Below are 19,837 nucleotides of genomic sequence, written 5' to 3' on the forward strand. Positions count from 1 at the left end.
TTTCAAATAGTTTTAATGCACAGAGGTGATTAACAGTAAATCTATGGATGAAGAAACCAGTTTTATAAATTAGGCATAGTGCTCACTTGCTTAATTAATCAGATTAAATAAAGTGCTTGAAGATAACTAATAGTGTGTTCTAATTGACTTCTCAGTTGCACATTAGTTGTCAAACAGACTGCCTTGACCAACATGAGCAACGCTGAGCCGTGGACCTGTCCCAATATGTTTAGAAAGAGGTAGAGTAAAAGAATAGAGTTCTAACCAGGGAAGAAATCCACTCTGAATATTTCTGGTGTCATGTCATTTCAGTGATGACAAATGTGGCTTGATTATAAGCTGTGGGTTTCAACCTCCTGTGGGCTGGGCTTCAGTCAATTATTGCATAGATAGAAGTGTGCATTTGATATTAATGCTCAGTTCTCAGAGATAGTAAGACCTGCTGATGCTGGAGTCAGAGATAACACAGTGTAGAGCTGGAGGAACACAGCAGGCCAGGCAGTATCAGAGGGGCAGGAAGTTTGACATTTTGGGTTGGGATCCTTCTTCAGAAAAGTAGTGTCCCAACCCAAAACATCAACTTTCTTGCTCCTCTGATGCTGCCTGGCCTGCTGTGTTCCTCTGACCCTCAAACTCTGCCTGCTTTCTCAAACTGGGCTAAAAGTTCTTATTGCATGTTTTGAGGGTTAGGAGTCCTCTGGTTACCAGTCAAACCCCAGCCAATGCTACCAAAAATATTAGTTGATATGGTTTAATGGTGACGGTGAGCATGAGGGGGCATAGCTTTAAATTGAGGGGTGAAAGATATAGGACAGATGTCAGAGGTAGTTTCTTTACTCAGAGAGTAGTAAGGGAATGGAATGCATTGCCTGCAACGGTAGTAGATTCGCCAACTTTAGGTACATTTAAGTCGTCATTGGATAAGCATATGGACGTACATGGAATAGTGTAGGTTAGATGGGCTTGAGATCGGTATGACAGGTCGGCACAACATCGACGGCCGAAGGGCCTGTACTGTGCTGTAATGTTCTATGTTCTATGTTATGTGTTTAATCTGTAGCTTGTGTAAGTTGACTGTGCACACATTGACTACTGTATTTTTCCAAATAGCAATGGTGCCTTGGAATTAGCTGGTTGTGACATGCTTTCGGACTTTTATTCAGAATCTTTCTCTAAATTTTATTACAGTTCTTCCAAATATGCTACTGTTTATATGAGCCATTTTGTTATTATTGAAGCTCAATGTGTGCATCGGGGAAAGAAATGCTTTAAGTTGTACATTTACTGATCAATCATTACTTCTCCAATTTCTGGTTTTCCCATTGATTTTTTTCAGCTCTCTTGCTGCACTTACTGATAGTTGAAGTTCAGCCTGTGTATATCCGACTGGTAGCTTTGCTTCTAACATTATTTTGGAAAATGTTGAAGACTTCACATTTCACTTTTGTTGATGTTTCAATTAAAAAAAATAATTTTGGCCACTCCTGTTGCTTTCAAAAATTGGTGCCCTTGAGGATTTCTGCTGCAGTAATTTTCCATTGTTACCTCATAATGCAAGAGTGAACCGAAATGTGAAGCAGCATCTCATGGTACACTGTGACTGACCAGTGTTTTTATTAATTAATGAAAATATATTAAAAATTGCAGTTCATGCTGAAGATGAGACTAGTTTCTTAGTTGAGTCTGGGCAGCTGATGATGCTGGTTGTGGTGGAGTCTGAACCATGGGTCTCTTACAGAGACATGAAGCTCAGAGAAGATCTACTGGGCTAATACAGGAATGGGCAGATTACCCTATGCAGAAAAGCTAGACCGATGAGGCCCATAGCCTCGGACATTTAGAAGAGTAAAAGGTGACTTAATTGAAACATATAAAATTCTGACGAGACTTGACCAAGTGAATATTGAATGCATGTTTCCCCTTGTGAGATAATGTAGAACTAGAGGTTGAGCAGGTGCCAAATTAAGGTTAGAATGCAAAAACTTCTTCATATCTGAGGGTTGAAAGGCTTTGGAATTCCTTTCTTCTAATGTACAGGATGCAGCGCTTTTAAATATTATTAAGGCAGAGGTAGATAGACTCTAGATTCCTAGGGGGATGAAAGATTATTGAGGGATGTGCAGGAATGTGGGGTTGAGGAGGTTAAAATCAATTAGCCATGACCGTAATAAATGGCTGAGCAGGCTGAAAGGGCCAAGTGGCCCACTCTTGTTCTGTGTTGGTATATCGTAAAAATTTCAAATAATTACTCAAGTTGCAGGCTTTTGTTGTATAGGTGGGATGAATACATTTTCTGGTAGGTTTATCTTGTTTTCTTTTTGATTCTTACTTTCACTGACATGTTTCTTATTTGTTTCCTGAAGGATTTTCACATTCTTTGGTTCCTATCTCATTTTACTAGTGATTTCTACCAACTGTTAATTATTTTGTTGTTTTCATATATTTATGTCAATTTTCTGCTGGAAATTCTGCCTGTTGGCCAATGGTCTATACAATATATGTCTTGTTTCAACCAGTATAAAATCTGAGGTCAGTGACTATCAGAGGTGATTGAACGGTAGGATCAGGGCCTGTCTTCTACTGTAAGATTTAGTTTTCTTAAATTGCATTGAATACCATTGATAAACTTCCTAGGGATTTAGGAGAAGTATTATTTATTAGTTGTTAGCAAGTAACTGAGAAGATTTTTAAACAAGTTTCTTCAATCACACACTAATTTCTAAAGCATTTTATAGCTGTTTTAACATCAAGAGACCAGGAATTTGATAATACAGGAGAGGAGCCAGAATGATGTAAAGTAATTGACCATATAATCATCAATTTGGTGATATTTTGTATCTTGTACTTACCAGTCCAGGGCCAGGAGGGACAAACTGCCAAGGAGCCAGTGTGGAGCACAAAGTATGTGAGAACTTGCCTTGCACCAAGGGATTGCCAAGTTTCAGGGATCAGCAATGCCAGTCTCAAGACAGACAAGGTCATATGAAGAAAAAACACTGGACTGCAGTCCTCAACGATGGTGAGTATATGTTAAAACTGCTTCTTGAGTAAAGGCTATTTCAAGACTGAAGTATTATTGAACAAGTGCAGACTAAAGGTTACTTCTCCATTTAAACTGCTAATATATAAATTTGCATTAAATTTTGCTTTACTGCAGTCATCTGTGTTCCAGTGCACTTCATAAAGAATCAAATGTTGTTGGGTGACAATAACATTCATTTAGGGGCAAACACAGTAGTTAATGCCTGCACAACAAATTTCTACAAAGAATAACAAGAAAAATGTCACATGACAACTCAGAAACCAACTTTTGGTGTTCTTCATTCACCAAGGACTCAGATAATAACCAACTAGGTGGTATTTAGACTTATATCTCCTCCCTCAGTCAATATTCTGGTGGGCTGCATGTGGTAGGTGAGAAAGAGAGTGCTGAGGTCAAAGGCTGTTGGAGGTTTCTAGATTACAACTTGTGATGTCACTCATTCTCCCAGGCACACATTCAGATGCATATTCCTTCACTCATTCACGAGCTCTCTCTCATCAAACAGTCACTTTCATAGCATGCAGTCTCACTGCAAAACCCATTTACCCCTTTAACACTTATAGACACTTATTCTCTCTCAGTCTCCCTCACAATTACTCACTCAGTCACACATTCCCTTCTCCCTTGATCTTAGATCATAGCAGATCATTGAATCCCAACAGTGTGATAACAGGCCATTTGGCCCAACAAGTCCACACTGCCCCTCCAAAGAGCATCCCACCCAGACCCAGACCCATTCCCTTAATTTCCCATGTCTAACATACCTAACCTAAACGTCCCTGGGCACTATGGGCAATTTAGCATGGCCAATGCACTTACCCTGCACACATTTGGACTGTAGGAGGAAACCTACACAGACACGGGGAGAATGTGAAAACTCCACAAAGTCATCGGAGGCTGGAATTGAATCCGGGTCCCTGGCACTGTGAGGCAACAGTGCTAACTACTGAGCCACCATGCTGCCCAACTGATCACCGGCATAGTCCCTGGGAATGGATTAGGGGAGCAATTACAGTGGAGTGGCTTCATTTCAGCTCTGTTCTCTCTGATTTACCATTTTAACAATGTGGTTAAGGTATTGAATGTGATCCTTACCAGTCAGTTCTGCTGTTTAAGGAATAACTGCTACACACTGTGCACAGAAATTGTACGTCTTTGATGCCTGGACTCATGCCGTCCTTGACTGGCAGTCCCAGCCTGTACCTCACCTCTCACATACATAACCTTGTTGCCAGCAGGCGGCAACCAGCCCAATGCTGCTCACCTAAATCAATCAGCAGCTGCCATTGCCTGCTGAAACAACCTAACAGTCATTCTAATGTGGTGCAGCAGTTAAAATCCGCCATGCCTCTGCTAACGTCTCCCATATGGGATTACTGTTTCTGCCATGAGTTAAAATTGCCTTTGGGTCTCAGCCTGTCTGTACTGGAACTGATTTCAGTCTGTTCACTAGCAGCTCCCCTGTCACATGGCAACAGTGGTGGCTGAGGAATGAAGCATGTACTGTGTGTGGTCAGGGTTATAAAGCAGTGCTGATATTACTAGCACTGAAGAAATAGCTGCTGAAACTGTCTCAGCAGTGAGCAAGAGGAAACAGTAAGAAATGGGATTCCCACAAGGTTTTGTCCGGTTGTTTAATTTCGTTTCCAAGTTTCACATTGATTGAAACTAACGGTTTTCAACACTCCAGTTTTTTTTTATGAGTCCTGAAGCACAAGTGTGCAAACGTGATGGATCTGTGCTGCATAAATTGTGATGAAAATTCCATCTTTATGTCTTTCTTCATGTCGCACTACTTTTCAAATAAAAGTCATATACCAGAAGAAAAAAATTGTTACTTGTAAGTTTTTCGTGAGCTGAAAACGTCTGTGAGTCAGTTGGAAAAGTGTGAGAGACTTGCCAATGTGGAAGCACAGGGCATTGAGCCAGGACCCTTGAAATCTGTAGAAGGCAGCAAAATGGTTTCAATGTGATCGGCCATTTGCCAAGTACTTCTTTCCTAGAAACTCATGTAACTTAAATTTCACATGTGCTGGGGCAGGGCTTGGGGAAGCTATGGGTGCATGGGGAAATCATTTCCAAATTCCTCACTGGATAAAATCGATGGAAATAATAATCCGGCAGTTCCTGGAACCTGAGGATAAAAATTTGCCACTTAAAAACATCAATTGATGAAAGTAGAATTGTGAAGCAAAGTAACTGGAGTAAGCCATTTGGATGGAAGGGGAGAACTGTCCCTGTGCTGTAAATTCCATCTAAAATACAACTTCTGACCAGAGGACTAAATTTTAGAGCAGGAAGAAAAATATGAATTAGATATGATCTGATGGTATGATTATAACAGGCAAGATTCTGGAGAAATATGAGGGACATTCCAATGAAGTTGGACACTTGTCTGTCCCAGCCTCTATGTTAACGACTGTTAAGAAGGATTAACAATGAAAGTGAATACTGGAGTATGTTGCAAACTGGCCAGTTGTTTTGTTTTAGACCTCATAAAAACTGGAAAGTTGGCAGGTGGAGTTTCCAGCCTTGACTCTACACAATAACATGTTTTAAAAGTTTGAATATAGCCAAAATAAGAGAGATTTAAACTTGGCTCTCATTCAGTCCAACCATAGAAATCAGGTGCTAGCTTTTTGAGTCTGACTTTCCTCTCAAAGTACAGTGCTATTGAAATTGGCTCACCTTCATATAACAAGCATTAAGCTCAGCCCTTGACAGGCCAGCCCCACCCTTATTATGACTTGTTTCAAGATCATTTTGCCCATCTAGTCAATTTATATTGGAATGCAAGGGAGAGTGAGAGATCATTCTGGTGAAATCCGGCAGTCAGTCCCGGAGTTCAAACTATAGACTACAATATTGCTTACACTCCTCAGTCCCCTTCTCCGCAGGAATTCAGACCTGTAAGGAAAGAGTGAGACCATTCTGCTCCATGTGATTAGTTTCAGATTTAACAAGTGAAAGGCTCTTTACTGCCCTGATTTCTCTGAAGAGCACAAAACTCGGTCCTAGTGTGCTATACGTGGAGAATAGATGAATTTCAAACATCCGGCATTCTAGGAAATTTACTTTGCTGTGAATAAATATGACAGTGAAATAATTAACTGACCCTTATTTCATTGTGAATAGTATAGGACAAAATAAAGATCTTTGGGCTTGACTTGTCATATTGCTTTGTACCATGGGGATCCTATGCTTTTGAACTCTTTTAGTGGACTGCACTGTGCCAACTCAGCTAAACGTATTCCACTTGAACAGCATTTTTTTTATTCATTCATAGGATGTGAGTATCGCTGGCAATCATTTATTGCCTATCCTTAGTGCTTTTGAAAGGGTGGTAGCAATCTGGCATCTTGAATTGCTGCAGTCCATTTGGTGTAGGCCCACACACAATGTTATAAGGGAGTGCTAGATTTTTGATCCAGCAACACTGAAGGAATGTCAATATGTTTGGATGGCGAGTGGCTTGGAGGGGAACTTGCAGGTGTTGGTGTTCCCACGTACCTGCAGCCCTTGTCCTTCTCGTGGAAGTGGCCATGGGTTTGGAAGGTTCTGGCTAAGGAGCTTTGATGAATTCCTGCAGTGCATCTTGTAGATAGTGTAGCAGCTGTGTGCACTGTGTCAATGGTGGAGGAATTGAATGTATGTGGACGTTGTGCCAGTAAAGCAGGCTTTGTCTGAGATGGTGTAAAGCTTATTGAGTGTTATTACAGTTGAACCTCATCTAGGCAAGTGGGAGTATTTCATTTTACTCCGAACTTGTGACTTTGTTGATAGTGGACAGGGTTTAGGGAGTAAGGAGGCGGGTTACGTACTACATGATTCCTAACCTCGGATCTAACCACAGTATGGCTGATTGAGTACAGTTCTGGTCAATGGTAACCCCAGATGTTGACAATGTGTATTTCAGAAATGGAATTGAATGTCAAGAGGTTTTGTCAAGTCTTTTTTTGTTGGAATTGGCTAATTCCTAGCACTTATGAGGCATAAATATTACTTGCCACTTGTCAGTCCAAACCTAGATACTATCCAGATTTTGCTGCATTTGTACATGGACTGATTCAGTACCTGAGGAGTTACAAATGGTGCAGAATATTGTGCAGTCATGAGTGAGCATTTCCATGTCTGCCCTTTAAGTAGGGAAGATCATTGATGAAGCAACCAAAGATGGATGGACCTAAGACACCACCCTGAGGAGCTCCTAAGAGATGCCTTGGAGCTAAGATGACCTCCAATAAACATGACCACAAACCTTTGTATCAGGTATTACTCCAACCAGTGGAGAGCCGATTACCAGTGACACTAGTTTTCCTCTGGCTCTTTGATACCACATTCGATCAAAATATGTTTAGATACCAAGGGCAGTCACTTTCACTTCATCCCCAAAACTCAGTTCTTCAGCCTATATTTGAGCTGAGGCTGTTATGAGGTCAAGTGCTGAGCGGCCCTTGAGGAACCCAAACTAAGCATCAGTGAGTGGATTTCTGAGTCCAACAACCCTCACCTTTTGTCACAGGGCAGACTTAATTCCTAGCCACAAAAATCAGCTAATGGGGTAGGAATTAGGGAAGGTGATAGCCTCGTGTATTATTGCTAGACTATTAATCCAGATCCAAGTAATGTTCTGGGAACCTGGTGTAAATCCTGCCACGGCATCAGGACCATCTGGCATCAGGACCATCTAGCACCAGGACGTCCCTGCAGGAGTTCCTCAGGGTAGTGTCCTAGGCCCAAACATCTTCAGTCGCTTCATCAATGACCTTCCCTCCATCATAAGGTCAGAAGTGGGGATGTTCACTGATGATCGCACAATGTCCAGCGCCATTTGTGACTCCTAATATATTAAAGTAGTCCATGTTCAAATGCAATAAGTTCTGGACAAAATCCAGCAATTGTAAGAACTGCCGATGCTGGAGTCAGAGATAACATAATGTAGAGCTGGAGAAACACAGCAGGTCAGGCAGTATCAGCCTTCCATCAGTTGACTCCATCTATATTTCCCACTGCTCAGAAAAGCAGCGAACATAATCAAAGACCTCTCCTACCCCAGTTCTACTCTTCCACCATCTTCCATTGGGTGGATGATAAAAAAGTTTGAAAACAAGAACCAACAGATTCATGAATGGCTTCTTCCCTGTTGTTATTGTACTTTTGTATAGATATTTTTGTTATCTTGTATATTACAGTTGATCTTTTTCTGTACCTTCTCTGTAGCTGTGACACTGTGTTCTGCGTTCTGTTCTAATACTTTGATGTATTAATCTGAGGTATAATTTACATGGATAGCATGCAAAGCAAGACATTTCACTGTGTCTCGGTACACGATAATAATAAATCAAATCAAATCATATCAAATCAAGTCAAATCAGATTTATTGACTGAAGGATGAGCATCCTAAAAGTTTCCTGCTGTTACAGCTTTCTCTCCTGCAGGAAGATGTGGTGGTTTCCAGGTAGTGTGTACAGATCATGTGATAGCACAACTCTATAAATTTATCTATGTGATGAAAAGGAGATATGAATGTGGCCATGGTTAGTTTATCACAGGCATTTTCCTGATCTTTCTTAAAGTAAAGAATCTGAATTATTTTGTTAAGGACTTGTTCAGTTTTCCCTTCATTTTCTTGTCATTGATTCTCATCTCCTCTTGGCAGTCTTTTCTTCTTTATATGACCTGATTTTTCTGGGCATATCTCCAACTTTTGGATCTTTGGATTTCCTTCACTAGGTTTGTTCATTATTCTGCCTGTTGCTCATCATGGCGTTGACACTCTATGACGATCAGTAGCTTCCAATTCTGACAAATTTTAATCCCTGTACAGGTAGTCTTCTACTAATACAGCAATGCAAATCCTTCTTCAGAAATGTTCAGAAGGACTGTATTTTGGTAATCATACCCATCAATTTAGAGGCCTAGTGTTATTAATCCAGGGACAATGTTAATGTTCTAGGGACCTGGGTTCATATCCCACCATGACAAATGGTGGACTAAGAATTAAATAAAAATCTGAAATTAAGAGTCTATTGATAAGTGTCAGAAAAAAAAGGTGCCACTGAAAAGTGACAAGGACCATCCCTCTAAGGGACAATCTAACCCTGCTCCTCATCCTTTGGTGATCTAATCATCATTGAATCTGTCACTATCAACATCCTGGGGGCTACCATTGACCAGAAATTGAACTGGACTCGCAAAATGAATAAAGTGGCTACAAGAGCAGGTGAGAGGCAGGAATCCTGCAGCAATTAACTCACCTCATGACTCCCCAAAGCCTGTACAGCACCTACAAGGCACGTGTCAGGACTATGATGGAATACTCCCCACTTGCCTGCATGAATTCAGCTGTAACAACACTCGAGGAATTTGACATCATCCAGAAGAAAGCAGCCTGCTTGATGGGCACCACATTCGCAAACGTCCACTCCCTCCATCATTGATGCTCAGTAGCAGCAGTGTGTACCATCTGCAAGATGCACTGCTGAAATTCACCAAGACTCCTTAGACAGCCCCTTTCAAACCCACAACCACTTCTATCTCAAAGGACAAGTGAAAATGGGAACATCACTGCCTGCAGATTCCCCTCCAAGCCACTTGCCATCCTGACGTAGAAATATATCATCGTTCTTTCAGTGTCACTGGGTCAAAATTCTGAAATTCTGTCCTTAACAGCATTGAGAGTCTACCTCCAGGACATGGACAGCAGTGGTTCAAGAAGGCAACTCACAATCACTTTCTGACTAGAGATGGGCAATAATGCCTAAAACAGTAAATAAAGCCCTGAATGCAAATCAATTTCCACATTCCGCACCCCCCACCTCACTCCGCATCCCTGCCCATTGAGTGTTCCAATTCGGAAAAGAACTATGAGGGACTCTGGACCTGACACAGTGCCATCTGTGGAGAGAAATCAGAGTTAACATTTCAGGTCAAGTGCCACTGTCAGGAAAGTGGCCACTTTAGATAGGAATCTCATTTAGACTGTTCTGGAACAAGTGAGTAAAGTGGCTTGGCTTGGGAAATGTCATTGCAAACAATAATTAGTGAAATCAAGTGAAGTCTTTCATCAACACAGATCTCACTATTCAGTAAATCTCTTCAGGTGACTCAACATTTTGATGGTTAATGCAATGATTCCACTTTCCAGGAGTAGCAGCAAGAAGCTGTCTGAGACGATCTTGAAGTCATATTATAAGACTAAAACAGACCTAATAATAATGCCTTCTCTTGTCTAAGTGCACTTATTCAAGTCAGGCACTGTCCTGTATTCCTAGGTTTAGGCATCATATTCACCAGTTTAGTTCTACCTTCTTGTGTCTGGTGAGCTTGCAATTTTGAGGAAGAACATGGTTTCTTTCATATTTGTTAGATATAAGTTTCTAACAAATATGGATTAAAATTGTTTAATGATTGAATCAACAACAATCTTATTTAATGTTGGAACCTGCCTCAAAGGCTGAATAGTACATATATTCATTCCATGTATATTTCCCTTTGATCTCTCATTCCGAGGAGAAACATCTCCAGAGTCTCACTAACAAACTATTTTTCATTCCTCTGTACTACATTAACTTTCCAAATTAAAATGCACAGAGAGGTTCTGCTCTTACTTGAGCTTTTAAACAGAATTAACTTAATTTGGGGAACTATAAACACTACTTAAAGTTCAAATGAACGCAATCTCAATAGTTGCCCCATTACCGAGCACTGAAGCATGAAAATCTCCCAGTGGGATTACAATTTAGTGAGTGTATCCAACAGTGAACCATTTAACACACAATCACAATTAATTCTAATATAGGATACCCAAGGTAGCCATTTCTAGGCTGCATTGTAATACTGAGAACCCACAACAGTTTCACTAAGGATGAGCCTTCAAATGAAGGATTATTCAGAGCTCAGTAGTGTCATTTATAATTTTGGATTGATACCCAGGACTATGTTCGGAAGTAGAGAATTATTTAATGACTCGATGTCATTTGCTGCTTTTGATGCATATTTGATTGCTTGGGCCAAAAGTTTTAGCAGTTTCAGTACAGTCCATAGCTGTGTAAATTCCGTGTGGGCTGTGGATTGAACATTCTGCATGAAAATTGAACCAACCTCTGAGAAAGAGTCACTTGACCTGAAACATTAACTCTGATTTCTCTCCACAGATGCTGCCAGACCTGCTGAGCTTTTCCAGCAATTTCTGTTTTTGACTGTCATCTCTGAGTATAACAGTTGTGGATTTGAGCGTGTTTGAGTGTTTATCACATAATGTGGCATTATACTCTAGTGCACTGTTTAGTGTGTAGCTTTGTCAGAGGTGCTGCCTTTCAGATGTGATCCAGTTTCAATGGGTCCTGAAAGGACTGGGTCTGGGTAAATTGAAATGAAGGATTTGCAGGCACAAGTCCAACAATGGGCAGCCTTTAACAAGGTGATATTTCAGGTAGAGCCAGCTTTCATTTGCACAAGGAGGAAAAGTATGCAGCCAAATTCAGATCTCCCTGGGGGTTGAAAGAATTTGAGAGTAAGATGAAGCAGATAATGGGGATCAATGACAGATGTCTCTTTGGTAATGCAAACGAGAACTAGTTTGAATATAAATAAGAAAATGAAGGGAAGAGAAGCAGATAGAGAATGAGTCTGAACTTAAAGAGTTTATTTTTGAGGTGAAGCAGTTCAGATGGTAGAAAGATAATTGAACCATGCTGGCAGAGTAACACAATTCCCAATTTAAAACAATTACACTGTCATTTATGTAGTACCTCTAACAATGTAAACGTTGCATGGTGCTTCACAGGAACATTTTTCAGACACCAGGCCAATTAGAGGTATTCACATTAGGAAGAAAAGTTTGACCAATAACTCAGATTTTGAGAGAGACTTAAAGAATAAGAAAGTGCCAGATGAAGATACAGCACTGATGGCAGAGCAATCAAAATCAGACTTGTGGAGCAGAATGCTGTCTTTATGTCAGCAACACTAAGAACTAGAGGTTGTTGCATTTATACATTATGATAGTTGATTCAAGTTCACTTATCTTAACCCTATTCTGCCTTTGTAAATGTGAAAACTATTTTCCTTCAGAGTTGCATAGCGTGAATAGCCTAAGCTGTGATCTGCTGATCAGAGATGCCTTTTCCTTTTTCAGATGATCCCTGCACTTTGTATTGCTCCTCTTTTGGGAAAGAGTCCCCTGTTCTGGTAGCTGAGAGAGTTCTTGATGGTACTCCTTGTGGGCCATATGAGACGGACCTTTGTGTGAATGGCAAGTGTAAGGTAAGTTCCAACAGACAGGAAACAAAACAAAGAAGAGAAATGCAGATATTGTAGGAGCTTCCGCAATAAAGCAAACAAACAGGCATATATGTTACAGTCATAGTGAGTCCTGCAAGGTGTATTGCCATCTTGATGCCAGAGCTAATGATGTCAGATAGTACAGAGTATTCTTGAAGGAATGAAAAGTACGCTAGAAATTGTATATGTCGGTACTGTTGTGATCCCAGCTGATGTTATAGAATCATTGACGCATATAGGAGTAGGAGGAAGTCATACAGCCCTTTGAACCTGCTCTGCCATTCATCACGATCATGGCTGATTGTCCAATTTAATAGCCTAATTCTGCTCTTTCCCCATAACTTTTGATCCCATACTCTCCAAGTGCAATATCTAGCTGCCTCTTGAATACATTCAGTATTTTAGCATCAACTGCTTCCTGTGGTAATGAATTCCGCAGGCATACCACTCTTTGGGTAAATAAATGTCTCCTCATCTTCGTCCTAAATGGTCTACCCTGAATCCTTAGACTATGACCCCTGGTTCTGGACACACCCACCATCAGGAACATCCTCCCTGCATCTACCCTTTCTAGCTCTGTTAGAATTTTATAAATCTTTTTGCGATTCGCCCTCATTCATCTGAACTCCAGCAAAAACAATTCTGACCTAGTCAATTTCTCCTCATACATTAGTCCTGCCATCCCTGGAATCAGCCTGGTAAACCTTTGCTGCACTCCCTTGAGACCAAGAGCATCCTTCCTTAGAAAAGGAGACCAAAACTGCACACAATATTCTAGGTATGGCCTCACCAAGACCCTGTATAACTGCAATAACATACCCGTGCTCCTGTACTCAAAACTTTGCAATGAAAACCAACATAACATTTGCTTTCTCTATTACTGGAAAAAAATCAGATCCCAGCCTGAAATCTGGGTGGATAGGTCATATTTTGTTTTGTTTTCGTTTTAAGAGGGTGGTCTCTCACTGAAACGTAAGCACGCAATGCTATAGATTAGGTTTTAATAACAAAAGAGAAGTTTATTATGCAAAGAAAATAAAGATAAAATAAAATAAAGCAGACCGTCAACTTATAACACCAACGTAACGACTTCTGAATTATGCAGTGAATATAATCCCATTAATTCCAAAATTTCTCCTGTACAAATCCAAAAAATCAACCCTGTATGTTACCAAAAGTACCCTTGCACAGTATTCACACCAGAAAATCCCAATCTCTAACACCTCAGTGAGTTTAATTTGACCTCAAATCCCATCTGGAAATCTGATAGCTCTTGTACAGTTTTCAAAATGGAAACCACAAATGATATTAAAGATGTGTAAAAACACTCAGTCTACATCACAGTGCAAACAGCATGGAGAAAGGCAATATTTGAGTCAGATTTTCATGAGTGAGGAAGGGAGTCAATTTAGAATCTTGAAGGGAGTAATTACTAAAACTGCCATGTGCTAGCCAGAGTAGAAATCAGGAGATTTGAAGGATCAGTGCATGACTTGAGACATGAAACAGGAGTGGGGCTTTCAGGTTCTTGGGATGTTAAAAACAGTTCTAGGGCAGAAGGCACCCTTTCAAGCAGATGTTCACCTGCACATCTGCCAATGTGGTATATTGTATGCAGTGCACCCGGTGTGGTTTCCTCTACATTGGGGAAACCAAGCGGAGGCTTAAGGACTGCTTTGCAGAACACCTCCGCTCGGTTCGCAACAAACAACTGCACCTCCCAGTCGCGAAACATTTCATCTCCTCCTCCCATTCCTCAGATGAGGTGTCCATCCTGGGCCTCCTGCAGTGCCACAATGATGCCACCCGAAGGTTGCAAGAACAGCAACTCATATTCCGCTTGGGAACCCTGCAGCCCAATGGTATCAATGTAGACTTCACAAGCTTCAAAATCTTCCCTTCCCTCACTGCATCCCAAAACCAGCCCAGCCTGTCTCTGCTTCCCTAAACTGTTCTTCCTCTCACCCATCCCTTCCTCCCACCCCAAGCCGCACCCCCATCTACCTACTAACCTCATCCCACCTCCTTGACCTGTCCGTCTTCCCTGGACTGACCTATCCCCTCCCTACCTCCCCACCTATACTCTCCTCTCCACCTATCTTCTTTACTCTCCATCTTCGGTCTGCCTCCCCCTCTCTCCCTATTTATTCCAGTTCCCTCTCCCCATCCCCCTCTCTGATGAAGGGTCTAGGCCCGAAACGTCAGCTTTTGTCCTCCTGAGATGCTGCTTGGCCTGCTGTGTTCATCCAGCTCCACACTTTGTTACCCTTTCAAAAGGGACAGGTTATGTCTCAATTGAACTAGGATCAATGTTCTTATGGGAAGTTAATTTGAGTGGCTGGAGACGAATTAAATTAAATTAGCAGAGAGATGGACACCAGCATATAGAAAAACATAAAAGGGTACAAAGTACTCAGGGAATGATTGCTAGTTAGTAATAGGGAAGGGTTACAATGCACCTATGTAATCGCATAGAGTGTGTTGCAACACCACCAGCCAGGTTGGGATTCGAATGCAGTTAATCAGAACATTAGCTTGGGTCTCTGGATTGTTAGTCCAATGACATTTCCACTGCACCACCACCTCACAAAAGAGAACTCAAAAATGTAAACTATAAGTGAATACTAAGAGTTGTAAGGGATACTGTTTAAATCAAAGAGGGCATTGTGGTATCTCAGTGGCTAGCACTGCTGCCTCACAGCACCAGACACCCAGGTTTGATTCTACCCTCGGGCAACTGTATGGAGTTTGCAAGTTCTGCCTGTGTCTGCAAGGGATTCCTCTGGATGCTCTGGTTTCCTCCCAGAGTCCAAAAGTGGATTAGCCCTGCTAAATTTCTCATGATGTCCTGGGGTGTGTCAGCTAGGTGGATTAACCATCGGAAATGCAGGGTTCCAGGGATGGGGTAGTGGGGCTGGATCTGGAGGGGGTGCTCACCAGAGGGTTGGTTTGGACTCAATAGGCCAAATGGCCTGCTTCTACACTGTAGGGATCCTATGAAAGAGGCTGATATATGCGTAGAGGTACAGGATAAGGCTAGAATATATAATGACTACTTTGTATCATACTTCTGAAGAAGACTAAATCCCACGCTATCGACGTCCTGGGGGTGAGCATTGACTACAAACTGATTTGGACAAGCCATATAAATACTATGCCTATAAGAATAGTTCAGAGGATGGAATGTCTGTACTGAGTAACAGGCCTGCTAATTCCCACAGTCTGACCATTGACTCCAAGGCACAAGTCAGGACTGGTATGGAATACTCTCCACTTATCTGGATGAGCACAACTTCAACAGCATTCAAGCTAGACGCCATTCAGGACAAAGCAATCTGCTTGATTGCCCCCTCATCTACCATCTTCACCAGGGATGCTCTCCATTACTGATGCACAAGAGGCATCCTAGTGTATACCAGCTACGAGATTCACTGCAGCAGCCTGCCAAAGCTCCTTCCACAGCATCTTCCAACACATGATCTGTACCAGCTATAATGACGAGGGCAGCATACACAAGAAAAGAACAAAGAACAGAACAGCACAGGAACAGTCCCTTCAGCCCTCCAAGCCTGCACCAACATATTTTGCCCTTCTGTCTAAAACGGCCTTCACTTATACAATCTGTATCCCTCTGTTCTCTTCCTATTCAGGTATTCGCCCAAGTGTTTCTTGAATGTTGCGATTGTGTCTACTTCCACCACCTCCTCTATTCATTCCAGGCATTCAACACCCTTTGTGTGAAAAACTTGCCGCATACATCTCTTTTAAACTCCCCCCTGCCCCCTGCAGCTTGATCCTCTGTCCTCTAGTAAATGAACATTCCACCCTGGGAAAAAGCCTCATACTTTCCACTCTATCCATACCATTCATAATCACGTAAACTTCTATCAGGTCACCCCTCAAGCTCCTGTGTTCCAGTGAAAACAAACCCAGTCTATCCAATCTTTCTTCATAGCTGAATGCGCCTATACCAGGCAACATCCTGGTAAACCTTTTCTGTACCCTCTCCAAAGCATTCACATCCTTCTAGTAATGTAGTGACCCTAATTGTATGCAAAATTTCAAATGTGGCCTAACTAACATTGTATGAAGCTGCAGCATAACTTGTCTATCTTTACGCTCAATGCCCCTTTCAATGAAGGCAAACATACCATAGACTTTTTTTTACTGCCTTATCTACCTGCACTGCTGCAATCAGTGATCTGTGGACCAGCAAACCCAGATCCTTCTGCATTTCAGTACTCCTAAGGGTTCTGCCATTCATGGTACAATTTCCGCCTATACTTGACCTTCCAAAATGCATCACCTCACATTTGTCCGGATTAAGCTCTATCTGCCATTTTTCTGTCCATTGTCTCCAACTGATCTATATTCTGCTGTATCCTCTGACAATTCTCCTCACTATTCATAACACCACCAATCTCTGTATCATCTGAAAACTTACTAATTAGATCAGCTACTTTTATGATCTAAATCATTTATGTAGATCATGGACAGAGGTCCCAGCAATTTTCCCTCCCCACCCTTACCAGCTTTCCAGAGGAACCACTCTCTTCATGACTCCCTTGTCTGCTCCACACACCCACCTCACCCGGGACTTTTCCCTGCTACCACAGGAAGTGCTACACCTGCCCCTACATCACCGCCCCTCCCCCCCAACCCCAACTCCCATCCCAGGCCCCAAGAAGACTTTCCACATCAAGCAGATGTTCACCTGCACATCTGCCAATGTGCTATACTGCATCCGCAGTTCCCGTTGTGGCCTCCTCTACATTGGGGAAACCAAGCGGAGGCTTGGGGACTGATTTGCAGAACACCTACGCTTGGTTCGCACTGAACAACTGCACCTCCCAGTCACAAACCATTTCAACTCCCCCTCCCATTCCTTAGATGACATGTCCATCCTGGGCCTCCTGCAGCATTATAATGATGCCACCCGAAGGTTGCAGGAACAGGAAGTCATATGCTGCTTGGGAACCCTGCAGCCCACTGGTATCAAAGTGGACTTCTCAAGCCCAAAACCAGCTCAGCTTGTCCCCGCTTTCCTAACCTGTCCTTCCTCCCACCTATCCCCTCCTCCCACCTCAAGCCCCATCCCCATCTTCTATCTACTAACCTCATCCCGGACCCTTGACCTGTCCATCCTCCCTGGACTGACTTATGCCCTCCCTACCTCCCCATCTACAGTCACCTTTCCTGGCTCCATCCTCGCTTCTTTGACCTGTCTGTCTCCTCTCCATCTATCTTCTTCTCTATCCATATTCTAACCACCTTTCCCTCTCTCCCTGTTCATTTCAGAATCCCCTTCCCCTCCCCCATTTCTGAAGACGGGTCTCGACCCGAAATGTCAGCTTTCCTGCTCCTCTGATGCTGCTTGGCTAGCTGTGTTCATCCAGCTCTACATCTTGTTATCTCAGATTCTCCAGCATCTGCAGTTCCTACTATCCCTCCCAGCACTGATGTGAATGGAACACCACGAGTCACAACCCTCCAATTCCAAAAAGCATCCTTCTACCGCTACCCTATGCCTCCTGTAACTAAGCCAGTTCTGTACCCATCTTGCCAGCTCACACCTGATACCATGTAACTTCACCTTCTGTGCCAGTCTGCCATGAGGGACCATGTCAAAGGCTTTACTGAAGTCCATGTAGACAATATCAACTGTTTTTCCCTCAGTCATCTTCATTACCTCCTCAAGAAACTTGATCAACTTAGTGAGGCACGACTTTCTCTGCACAAATCCATGCTGTCTATCACTAATAAGGCCACTTGCTTCGAAATGCGTACAGATCTTGTTCCTGAAAGTCTTTTCCAATTATTTCCCTACCACTGCAGTTAGGCTCACAGGCCCGTTATTTCCAGGATTTTTCCTGTTACCCTTCTTAGGCAATGGGACAACATTGGCTATTCTCCATTCCACTAGAACCTTACCTGTGACCACAGAGGATACAAAGACATATGTCAGTTCTCCAACAATTTGTTCTCTTTACTCTCTCAATATTCTGGGTCAGATCCCGTCAGGACCCGGGGACTTATCTACCCGAATACTTGTTAAGATGCACAACACCTCTTAGTTTCTAATAGCAACTTGGCTTAGAGATTTGACACTCCCTTCCCTGAGATAATCCTCCACTAATTCCTTCTCTTTGGTGAATATCGACACAAAGTACTCATTTAGGATGTCACCTATCTCCCCTAGCTCCACATATAGATTCCCTCCTTTGTCCTTGAGTGGACTAACCCTTTCCCTGGCTACCCTCTTGTTTTTCATATATATATAAAAATCCTTGGGATTCTCCTTAATCATGTTTGCTGATGACTTTTCATGGCCCCTTTTAGCCCTTCTAATTCCTTGTTTACTACTTGCATGTTCCCCAAGGCTTACATTATCATGGCTTGAAACTTGACATTCCTTCAGTATCACTGGTCAAAAGCCTGAAATTGCCTCCAAACAGCACTGTGGATGTCCCTACCCTTAATAGGCTGCACCAGTTCAAGAAAGCAGCTTACCACCACCTTCTCCAGGACTAGATGAAACAGAGAAGATGGTGATATTGGAAATGTAGGTTAGATAAATCACCAAGTCCAGGTAGCTGGTGACAGATTCCTGAAGGAAATGTGCCTGGAAAAAGAAGAAAGGTTTGGCATAAACTTTACTCCACTCCCGGTTATGGTGGGGGATGTCAGTGATCGGGGAGTTGTAGATTTTATTCAAGAAATGATGTAAGAAAAGTTTGAGCAACTATAGGCTAGTTTGTTTAACATCATTGGGGCATAGTTTTAGAAACAAAACTGAGGGGGAAATATCAACGCACTTTTGAAGGAGAACCAGCATGGATTTGTAAAAGGCCGATCATTCCTGCCTAATTGAATTGAATTCACTGATGAACTAACAAAGAAGGTTTCTGAAAGAAATGTGGTTCAAGCTGACTTTGTAGATTTGAAAGAAGCATTCAACAAAATGCCGTATAAAAGCCTAGCAGAACACAAAGGTCAGTAATCCAATTTATTAAGAAAATTGGTTTAAGGAAAGAAAAGAATGACTTCTGCTAAATACTTGTTTTTCAGACCAAAAAGTGGTCAACAGTGGTATTTTCCAAGCTCAGTGCTATGACCAGCACTGTGTAAGATTTCAAAAGTTACCCATTGTACCAAACTTGGACTTGTGGGAAATAATGAATATATTTTGAATTGCTTGCAATGTAGCATAGATTGACTTGCACAATAGGCAAACAAATAGTAGATGGAATTAGTACAGTGAGTCGTGCTAGAAGGCCAGAGCACCAGCCTAATGTTCAGGAGGTATGGGTTAAAATCCCACCATGGCAGATGATGAAATTGGAACTCAATTAAACAAATCTGGATTTAAAAATTAGGCAGCATCGGCCATGAAACTGTTATCAGTTGTTGTAAAATGATCCCAACTGGTTCACTAATGCTCCTTTAGGGAAGGAGATCTTTCTTCTTTACCAAGTCTGGATCACAGGTGAAACCAGACCCACAGCAATG

The 19,837-nt window shown here is 42.1% G+C and overlaps 1 protein-coding gene across 1 annotated transcript in view; it reads left to right on the plus strand.

Annotated features, from left to right (window-relative positions):
• The window catches only part of adamts17 (ADAM metallopeptidase with thrombospondin type 1 motif, 17), a 505,079-nt gene that overhangs the window by 307,245 nt on the left and 177,997 nt on the right, over window positions 1-19,837 (plus strand). The window contains exons 13-14 of the mRNA XM_059639195.1: window positions 2,853-3,019; window positions 12,183-12,310. Of these exons, the coding sequence (XP_059495178.1) occupies window positions 2,853-3,019; window positions 12,183-12,310 (295 nt within the window). The remainder of the gene's footprint in view (window positions 1-2,852; window positions 3,020-12,182; window positions 12,311-19,837) is intronic.

Source organism: Stegostoma tigrinum, chromosome 33 (genome assembly GCF_030684315.1).
Source record: "Stegostoma tigrinum isolate sSteTig4 chromosome 33, sSteTig4.hap1, whole genome shotgun sequence".
Taxonomy (NCBI): Eukaryota; Metazoa; Chordata; class Chondrichthyes; order Orectolobiformes; family Stegostomatidae; genus Stegostoma; species Stegostoma tigrinum.